At 39.9% G+C, this 10628-nt stretch overlaps 1 protein-coding gene across 1 annotated transcript in view; it reads left to right on the top strand.

The window, feature by feature from the left end:
• Positions 1 to 10628, top strand: part of LOC109927393 (VPS33B late endosome and lysosome associated) — a 32531-nt gene that overhangs the window by 18271 nt on the left and 3632 nt on the right. Inside the window, exons 8-15 of the mRNA XM_048617059.1 lie at positions 1711 to 1790; positions 2484 to 2548; positions 3287 to 3341; positions 3663 to 3709; positions 4990 to 5122; positions 6325 to 6398; positions 8450 to 8551; positions 9137 to 9212. Coding sequence (XP_048473016.1) covers positions 1711 to 1790; positions 2484 to 2548; positions 3287 to 3341; positions 3663 to 3709; positions 4990 to 5122; positions 6325 to 6398; positions 8450 to 8551; positions 9137 to 9212 — 632 coding nt within the window. The remainder of the gene's footprint in view (positions 1 to 1710; positions 1791 to 2483; positions 2549 to 3286; positions 3342 to 3662; positions 3710 to 4989; positions 5123 to 6324; positions 6399 to 8449; positions 8552 to 9136; positions 9213 to 10628) is intronic.

Here is a 10628-nt window from a genome sequence, read left to right as displayed (position 1 = left end):
ACCAATCAAATTTCCTACACCAAACACCCACCCTACGCTCACTGGATCTGATATCTGTGGCCTACCCAACATATTTATCACTAACATCTCTTTTTTTCCTACCCTGCACCCTGGCACCTGTAACCTTACAACTAATTTATGTACTTATCCTTTCGCAGAATCTATCAAATTGGCTGTGTTGTTGGTTGGTTAAATAATGGATTACAGTAAGGACTGCTGTGACAAAGGGCTGTGGTTTCCTTCCCCAAACCATCTTGGTGTCTGAAGGATCTGCTCGATTTAAATACATTTCATGATTCTGAAGGAGCCCTGGTTGGAAACTCCTTTCAGAAATGTGGAGCTTGCTCTTAACGTGCAAGAATAGTGGAGCAGCAGCCTGACCTTGGTTTCTACTCCTAGGAAAGTCCAGCCCATTATAAATACAGATTCTTCCCTTTATCACTTGTTGAATCCATTTTGAGGGCCTTTCCTATCAGTCAGCGATCAGATAGTATAGTAATGTCCCTGCTGCCATTAGTTCCTTGGATTCTCCTCAAGATTTCAGATACAAAATCTAGAAATGTCAAAAGTTTATTAATTTAAGTCATGATTAACATTGTATGTTTGTAATAAACAAGTAATATTGAAAGTATGGTTTCCTCACCTACTGTGAGGTCTGTCGTAGACAAATCAATCAAGATTGATTGTTGTGATCAGTCATTAACTATTTTTGTTACTACTAGGAAGGAGCGAGGTTAACTACATGAGCCGCATCATTTTTTTTTGTCTTGGCATTCCTATGTTTAATTATAGCTGCCTTGATACTGAGTGATAAGGAGACCCCAGGGCATGATATAGTCACCCCTGAGTCTGTGCTGGATTGATGATCTCGGTTAGGGTGGGATGCTGTAATTAAAGGATTAGGCCAGACCCTCCTCACTGACAACCACCGCACCCCCCTCCACCTACCCACCCACCCACCCTCCTAGTCAATTAGAATGAAGCCCTGCTGGAGAATTTGCATAGGAGAACTGGACCAGCAGAACTATGATGTCCCTGAGGTGAATAGCCACTGTCGGCCCTATTGCTTTAGCAGCGACAAAGGACAAATTAGCACAGGCTTAATGGTAGGGGCTACATGTGGCAAGCCAGTGAAAATAATGATTTATGTCAGACGAATTAGGCCTTATTGAGCTGTTTATAATGTTCTGATTTTCTTTCTGCCCCCTAACCAATAGGACCTGTAAAACAGTTGATGGAATGACTACTTTTATTTTATAATAATGGAATTGTTAGGCTTCCACTATCCCAATGATCACAGGATACAATGTTAATGGGAGTTATCGACTAATTGCAGTGATCAGTGTCTATCAGTGAGTCTACATTAGATCCAGAAATGAGGTGAGGAAAGTGCCCAGTGCTGGAGAGATTTGGGAAGAATAAGTTCAAAGCCACCTGCTCATCCTGAGCGTGTTGCCCTGCCACACATCGTGACTCAAATTGCTCATGTAATGGATCTCGATATTATTTCGTGCAAGAAATTAATCTAATTTTAATGAATCAATGCAAATTCCTTATGCTATGTCTCTAGGGAGACAGTTCCATGGATTAACAATCTGCTTGCTTAAATATTGTTCCTGCAGCTTGTATGCTGTTCTTCTGCTGTTCCAGACAAACTCCAGGGGATTCTATTGTATGTCAGCAACTAATACTTTATTGATTTATTTTTCTTTCAGATATTGGAGCATGTGAGTCAATTATGAAGAAGAAAACTAAACAAGACTTTCAGGAGCTGCTGAAGTCTGAACATGGTATGGATTACAGAGAGTCCCCGCAGCAAATCGGTCACCACAGGACAGCTACTTTCTTGTAAATGAAGGAATCAAAATCAAATGGTGGGGTCCACAAAGTATTAAGATGTTGGCCAAAAAATAGAAAAGAAATAAAGTAATTGAAGGAGCAGTGATTGGCGAACGAGCATTTTAAAACATTTAAAATTGTAAGTCAAAGATGAGATAGAGGAGGGTGAAGAATTCTGCAGTTTGAAGTTTCCAGACAAAGAATGTATTTCAGAAGGCAGTGCAATGAATTTTAATTTCTGCACAAAATCACAGAAAATCTAAGAGAGAGATCACTGTGTTGAAATGATGGATGATATTGTCAGTGCAAAGGGGCAAACCACATTTCACCTATTGGGACAATTCTGGAAATTTCTTTGTTTCAGAAATTGATAGATTTTTAAAATTCCAATGGCAAATTGATCAGTTAATCTTGGGAGGGACAACTTCTGATACCAGGAATGTCTCATTTCAGGAGGTAATACCAGGAAGTCAAACAGATGGCAGTAAAGACTTTTTTTATCGTATGTCTGTGCCTCTTGCAAGTATTCTGTTGTCAAGGCGTGCAAAGGTTTAACTTACCTTTTTGTTTGTTTCCTAGTTTTCTGAAATTCTTCCATGTGCTTTTTGTTATGTTTTGTTCATGGACTGACTTTCCCTCTACAGCACTATTGGAGGGATTTGAGATCCGAGAGAGCACCAGTTGTGTGGAGGAGCACATTAACCGGCAGGTATGTGGTTGTGTACGTTAGTATACAAGATTTTCAGTCACTCACTCGCCCTGAACTGGAGCTATTGAGATTGAGGTACTTGGGTTCACCATATACAAGAAATTATGTTTGCGTAAAAGTGTATTGTAACAGTTGGAATGAGTAATATTAATAGTGAGTAATCATTTGAAAAATACACCAGTAAAGGGCAGGTGACTTCACTTGCGGAGGCTCTGTGAAACATGTTTCAGTAATGGTCATTCCTCACAGCCAAATAGCTATGATACCTTGTTTTGCGGACTGTCTGTAATTGTTATTTCCACAGAGTGTACTCTTGGAAAGTGTCCTAAAAGTGTGCTAACAATCTATTGGATAAGATCAAAACTTGCCTAACAATATGTTAGTAAAAGCACTGTTTAAGTGAACTGAACAGTCCAGCAAGGTCCTAAGTTTAATTCCCATTCGGTTGTGAGTTACTGGGACAGGTGGTAAGAGTTGCAGTGCCATTGGAGAAAAGTGAATCTGGTTGTGGTTTGCCCCACAATCAGCTGAATACTCCTCACCACTTGCTGTTAAGACATTCACACGTGGACAAGCTACTGGACTGCAATTTGGTCGATAGTGCTTAGTTGAGAGGCAAGAAAAGTGCTTTGCTGAAGATTAACAAACTTCTAAGCTCGGTGTTTTATGTTTCCAAATTTGACAGGCAACTGTTACCACGCAGATCCTGTTTATGCCTGAATCATTTTGATCTTTCAGATTTCGCCACTTGAGAGTCTTCGGCTGATGTGTCTCCTTTCACTGACAGAAAATGGTAAATCTGAAGTGTTTGAAGCCTAAATGATTCCTTGAATAGCAACCATGTCAGTCTGAGCCTCAAAGACGAGTTAGAGTATAAGCAAATTATTTTGAACTTTTTTTTAAATTGCCAGATAAGCTTCACTGCTCTACATAATTAGATCTTTTTTCTAATGAAAGATCCTTACCTCAAGCATTCCCCTATCTGTTCTCGTTCGAGATGCTGACAGGCTTTCAGGGCCGTGTTATATTTTCAATCTTTACTTCAGATTTTCAGTATTTGCTAATTTTCTTCTAATCATCCTTTGCGTTTTTATTTCCTGTTATTTCCCCTCAGGATTGATTTCTAAGGATTATCGTTCATTGAAAACTCAGTATCTGCAGGTAGGCAAAGAAAGAGACAACTGATATAGCAGTGATCATGAGTCTGAGCTATTTGGATTATATTTTGTCCTTGGGCTGTGGGCAACATTGAGACAATGGTGGGCCTTCATCCTGTTGTCTTGCCACTCAAGCATCAGCTTGGATTATTTGTTCAAATCCCAGGAACTGCTGACCTTTGGTCCACTGCTGTGAGCGCTTCGCACTGAGCTATTTTTTGATGCTATGGACTGAGGGAAGAATATTTTCCAGGACACCGCTTAGAGGCTACAATTCGCAACTTTGTATTTTGCCAACTATCCTTCCTCAGAGATTAGGAAGGAACTTTCGCAAGCAGAGGAGAAACAGCCATGGATTAGGGGATTGGAGGAAAGCTAAAGATGGAGAGGTTACAGTGGTTGACAGCTGGAGGGTGCGAAGAGATGAGGAAGGGAGTGGAAGAAGTCCGAACCAAATGTTGCTCAGCCTGCCCGTATATTGTCAGAGTCATATCCAAAAAGACAGTGGTCTCTACCTCTGCATTTGTCCTGCAGTAGCAATAATGTAGGAAACTTTCCTTTAAAATTCTGGAGGCATTAATATTGCAATAGGATCTGCTTCAGGGGAACATGTTGACATAGTACTTAAATCTCAATTGTCTAAAGTACAGTATGTAGAACTGCTGTACTCTGTCAGTCCCATTGATGGACTTCTCACTATGCAGAGTTGCCCATTCATTTACTCATAGCTAACTGACACATTAAACCAAGGGTGAATGTGATATCCACACCTAGAGGCTCTGATTGACTGGTGCATTGTCTATCCAACTATAACATTGACAATGTGATCTGACATCCAACCCAGGCTTAATGTGATTGAAGCAAGCAGTGATAGTTACTCCACAGCCGACCTCAGTCACCATCTATTATTGATCACCCTGACATGGTGTAAACGTATGTCAGCTCAGACCATCTTGTCTTCATTGAATATAATGAAGCTGTTAGTTTTGCGATTCTTGATTTTAAGAACTGGGACATGGTCTTTTAATAACACAAATTCATCAAAACCTTCATGATTACAGGGAATTTGACTCCTGGTGTAATGCAGTGATTCCTGAAACCAAACTGAATGATGTCTGATTTGTACAAGGGACAATTTCTGATTAAAGCCTTTGTGGGGTTTGTACCCTGACTGCCTGTTTTATTATAGTTGTGTACAGTACGTCCAACCACAATTAACAGACTACTTCCCTTTAAAACTCTACCAGTCTGATCTGTAAACCTGTCGCATTTATTTCCCTCCAGAGTTATGGTTATGACCACATCCTTACATTTGCCAACCTGAAACAAATTGGACTGCTAACAGAACAACAGCCTGGAGAGACACTGACTGCAGTGGAGAGCACCATGGGGAAGCTTGTGACAGACAAAGCAGTTGGTAAGGGGACACTGGAAACATAAGATGATATACTAGACATAGGATTATTTAATTATATTCTGAACGCTAGAAGACTGTACGAGGTTTACTCACATGCAATGTAACGTTCTAGCCAAGCAATGCTCAGTGTCACAATGGGACGTTTAAAAATGGACTAAATTCTCAAAAATTAGACTTCTGTCACATCAAAGTGGTCTGGTTTCTTTCCCCATCATTTAAAAAATGTTTTCTGATTATTCAGTTTATGAGCAAACACAACCTAATGCAGAATTGATCAATACGTAACATACCCTTGGGATAATGTTCCACTGTCTGACCTCAGCTGAGTGGAGGTAAATGTGTTATGACACAATGGGTTCCTGCTTCTCAGTGTGACAGTTCTGGATAACACTCACGCCTCTGAGTCAGAAGGTTCCGGTTTCAAGTGCCACTCCAGAGATTTAAGCATACACGTACACTGCAGTGCAATACTGAAGGAGTGCTGCATTATTGGAGGTGTTTTTGGATTAAGGATTAAACTGAGGCTCTGTCTGCCACCTTGGATGGATGTAAAAGATCCGTGACGTTATCTCAAAGAAGAGCTGAAAAATTGTTCCCAGAATCAGGGTCAATATTTATCCCTCAAGTCAGCATCAGTAAAAGAGACCATTCAAGCTTAGTCATGTTGCTGTTGTGGCCTATTTTGGCTTCCAGTTGCCTACATTACAACAACAACTGAACTTTGAATATGTTTCAGTGACTGTAAAAAATTGTGTAATCTCCTGAGCCATAAAATGCAACTATTTACTTTCTTCTAATGTATCATTGGGGCCATTGGGTGAAGTTAGGGTTGAGCTTGTGGGGTGTTTCTCATGATGAAATAACTGCCATCTCTCATGCTAAATGTATTCCATAGCTGTCTGTCTCCTTGGATGCGAAGTTCAATCTTGCCCATGGCTACAAAGCTGTGAATGACTCAAGCTCAAGATTGCTGTCGTCATTGCGTCGTAGAAATCTACAGTATTTAAAAAAAGGCCCTTCAGCCCTTCAAATCTGTGTTAGATAAAAACAATCACCTAACAGTGCCACTTGTATCACCATACATTGCGATTCCAATGCTCTGCTCCATTGGATCCCATTTCCATTGCATGTATATTGCTGGTTTGTTTCCGTGGTAATTTTACATAATGACTGGAAATTAAACATGAATAATTTATTTTCAGGGAAATTGACCGATGCCTTTTCATCTTTAGCCAGGAAAAGCCATTTCAGGGCTTTGAGCAAACGACTGAATCTGGTAAGCACAAGAAGGTACCGTACAATAAAAGGGGGACAACACAATAATTTTTTAAAAAATTCTCCATTGAAATTTCCTTTGGTAAACACTCCAGTGTGGAATTGTTATCAGTTGTGACAGCAGGTAACACTCTTACCTCTGAGACACACAGTTTCTGGTTCGAGTCCAACTCCAGGTCTTGAGTCCAAAAGTTAAAGCTGACACTCCCAGTGTAGGACTGAGGGACTGTTGTCCTGTTGGAGGTGCTGTGCTTTGGATGAGGCATTAAACCAAAGCCCCATTTGCCTGCTCAGGTCAACGTAAAAGATCCTGTGCACTGTTTCAAAGAGCGGGGACGGGGTCGTTTCCCTGCTTTTTTGATGAATATTTATCCATCAATTAATTTCCCAAAAATGTCTGGCCATAATTACATAGCTGATTTATGAATTTCCTGTGTGCAAATTGGTTGTCAAGTTTCCTAAATTACTATCGTGACTACACTTTAGAGTGCCTTATTGCCAATTAAGTATTTTCAGAGGTTCTGGTTGTGTAAGATACTAAATAAACACAAGTCTTTCATTCTGTTCACTCAAGAACTGACCAATATTCTCAGCAGGATTGTGTCTGGTTCAGTTTGAGTTGATTTCATTGAAGGCTGGGAACATTACCGATCACTATTCAACAATTTAATACACGTGAGGATAGGGTTCAGCTTAGTTGTGATGCTTCCCATAGTGAAACAGCCTGACAGCATTCAGCGTGATTTCTTACTCCTTTAACTCATTAAACGGATTGAGCAGATTTGATGGTGGTTGTGTTGCAGGGAGCTTATTTAATGAGTGCAATGACTATTTTCCAATTTGGTATTTTAAATCTAGTTCAGACTAGGCAGTGTAGCAATTATTGTATTTATGTTTATTTGTTTTATTTTCATAAATTATTTAATCATTTATGGCCGGACTTCGACGTTGTGGGAAATTAACTGTGTACTCCTCTTTATTGACTTTTGTCTCTATCTTTTCATGGGCTGTGGGTGTTGCAGGCAATGGCAGCATCTGTTGCTCATCCCTGATTATCCTTAAAATGATATTAGTAGGACATTGCAGAGGACAGTTAATAGTCAGTCTTATTAGCGTGGATCTGGAGGCAGAGAAAGCTTCCAAAAGGACAATGAACTATGCTTCTTTTTAATGATGATCAATGATAGGTGTCACAATCATTGCTCTTAAGACCATCTTTATGTTCTAGATTTATTAATTTTAATTTGAATTCCACCAGCATTAGTCAGGGCCTCTGGATTACTAGTCCAGTGATTTTACTAATATGTCACAATCTTTCGCAAACTATGGCATAGAATGAGTGGGCTAAGTGGCCTGTTTCACTGATATAACAAGGTGTAGAGCTGGATGAACACAGCAGGCCAAGCAGCATCAGAGGAGCAGGAAGGCTGACGTTTCGGGCCTAGACCCTTCTTCAGAAAAATGTCTGTTTCACTGTTCTGCTGGAGGTCAGTTGAAATAATGGTTTAGCCCTGTTAGTCTGTTTGTAAACAATAGATCTCAAAAACTCAAAAATTGATATGTTTAATGAAACTTGGTACAGATATAAGGTGTGGCTGAAGAAAGAACTTATTAGATTTTGGTGAAAGTGGACTTCTAGATTCTGGGGGATTTTTAATAGATCCATTAATGTTGGGAATTGACTTTTTTTAAGAAAGTTGTGAAATGTTTAATTTAAATCCTGTTGGTAGGTTTGGAATGTTGTGGATTGTCTCGGATGCTGTGGAGGACATTTTCACAGCTATCAAAATGTGAGCAGTTTCAATGCAGGTTGGTGGATGTGGATTTATATGAAGCCTCCTTAGTGAAGTGGAGGCTAGCAAAAAGAAATTTTCTTTCTTTGACTTTGTAGTTACAGAGAATACACTCAAGCAGGGAAAAGGCTCAAGGAAGAGCTGAATAATTGTGGTAATATTAAACTAACGGAGCGTGATAGAGATGTGCGGTCTACTGAGGCCCATTTCACTTTTCCTCTTGTGTCCCCTTGCCTTAGCATTTTCTGTCCCTTTCCAGATCCCCCGCACTGAAGAAGAGTATGATTTGAAGGTGCCACGGAACATGGCCTATGTATTCAGTGGTGCATACATTCCATTAAGCTGTAAGATTATAGAACAGGTGAGTTCTGTGCAGTATAACACATGACAGGGAAATTGGCACAACTACACAATGGGGAGAATAAACCCACCTTGTCTTGTACTTAAGGGAGGCTACAATGAAAAATAATAATCTATTTAAATTTGTATGAAGCTGTGTATTTAAACCATTTATTTGGATGTTGTTAAATAAGTTGGTTTAGTAGGGTGTACATATATTTCCTGAACTTTGCTTACAACTTTTCTTGTTATAATCAAAGAACTTATAGTTGTGTATGTACTTTTTGTATGTGTCTACGATCATCCTATTGTTAAACTACTTTGCAACACATCATAGCAATACCATCCTCAGCTTCAGCATCAAGTGCTTTCAACTCCAGTGTGCCTTTGACCGGAGGACTCTTCAACACGCTACATCTCTCCCTCCTTTACCTCTGATGTTTAGTCACTTCCTTTACTTTTCTTAACTTCTGACCAACATTTTGCTCTTGCTTTTATGATAATCCTTGGAGTATTTTGCTATGATGCAGGTGCTATATAAATGCATGTCATGCTGTTTTTCTTTCTGTATCCATGTTCTGTGTGACAGCTCTTTGTATTCCATCAGGTACTAGAGCGTGACAGCTGGGCAGGAATGGAGGAGGTGTCACGCTTACTAAACAACAATGAGTTTATCACAATAGGTAAGACTGTGAATGGTTCAGATTTGAGATTTGAAGGCATGTTAATGCTCTCTCCAGAGTGCCACGAGCAGTTGCATTGTCTCTGTTCCCCCACCTTGTGGTCTGTTTTCTTTTTCTTTCTGTCCATTCATGGGATGTAGGAATTGTTGGTTTGGATCAACATTTATCACCCATCCCAAACCACGCTGGAGAAGTTGGTGGTGAGCTGCCTATTTGAACTGGTGCACTCCATGTGGTGTAGGAAGATCCACATGCCTTAATGCAGATAGCGACAGTGAAGGAACGATGATATATTTCCATGTCAGGATGTGTGCTTTAAAGGGGTACTTGTGAGTATTGGTGTCTTATGGACATCGACAGCCTTGTAACAACTTGCTGATGCTTTGTGTATGGGAACAGCCATTTGACTGGATGTCTGAGTACAGAATTGCATTTCCTCAACAGGAGAATAACCTATACAATTTCCCCATTGAAGGTTGTGTATAAATAATTAGTCATCTTTTTGTTCTTTCATGGGATGTTGATGTTTGCTTCCCACTGCTCATTGCCCTTGAACTGAGTGACTTTCCAAGAGTTAACCACTTTGTTTTGGATCTGGAGCCATTTAGAGGGAGAAAAATGGCAGATTTCCTTCCCCAAAAGGAAGTTAGTTAAAGCAGATGGAGTTTTATAACAGTTGTGATAGTTGACATGGTCATGCCTACTGAGATTTATTTTATATTCAAGATTTTTTTAATTAATTGAAGTTAAGTTCCACCAGCTGCTGTGGTGGGAATGAAACCCATATTACCAGAGCATTAACCTGGGCTTCTATTATTAGTCCATTGACAGTGGAATGGGCAAACAGCTGGCAGATGAAATTCAATACAGAGAAATGAGAGGTGATTCATTTTAGTAAGGAGAACATAGGCAGTCAACATAAACTAAAGGGCACAACTCTAAAGGGGAAGTGGGAGCATTGGTACCTGGATGTATATGCATAAGCCATTAAAGGTGGCTGGTCAGGTGGAAATGAAGCAAACACTACTGTAGGCATTACTAATAGCAGCATAGAAATTTTAGTTGCGAAGATAGATCGGAGAAGTTAGGACTGTTTTCCTTGGAGAAGAAAAGGCTGAGATGAGACCTGATAGAGGTATTCAAACACAGAGGCCAGGACAGTGTAGTTAGGGAGAAACTGTTCCTGCGTGTGAACAGTTCAAGGATGAGACAGAAGAGATTTTGAATAAGTTGCAAAAGAAGCAAAATCAATTTTAGAAAAAGTTTTTTCTTGCAGTGAGAGATTAGTGTCTGGGATACATGGCTGAAAGTGTAGTTAATCAGCGATTCCTCAATACCACCATCTCCACCCCACTCCCCACCCTTCTCCAAAATTGATTTTGCTTCTTTTGCAACTTATTCAAAATCTCTTCTGTC

This window comes from Rhincodon typus, chromosome 36, assembly GCF_021869965.1.
Source record: "Rhincodon typus isolate 14 chromosome 36, sRhiTyp1.1, whole genome shotgun sequence".
Lineage (NCBI taxonomy): Eukaryota > Metazoa > Chordata > Chondrichthyes > Orectolobiformes > Rhincodontidae > Rhincodon > Rhincodon typus.
This window is presented reverse-complemented; position numbering and strand designations above follow the sequence as displayed.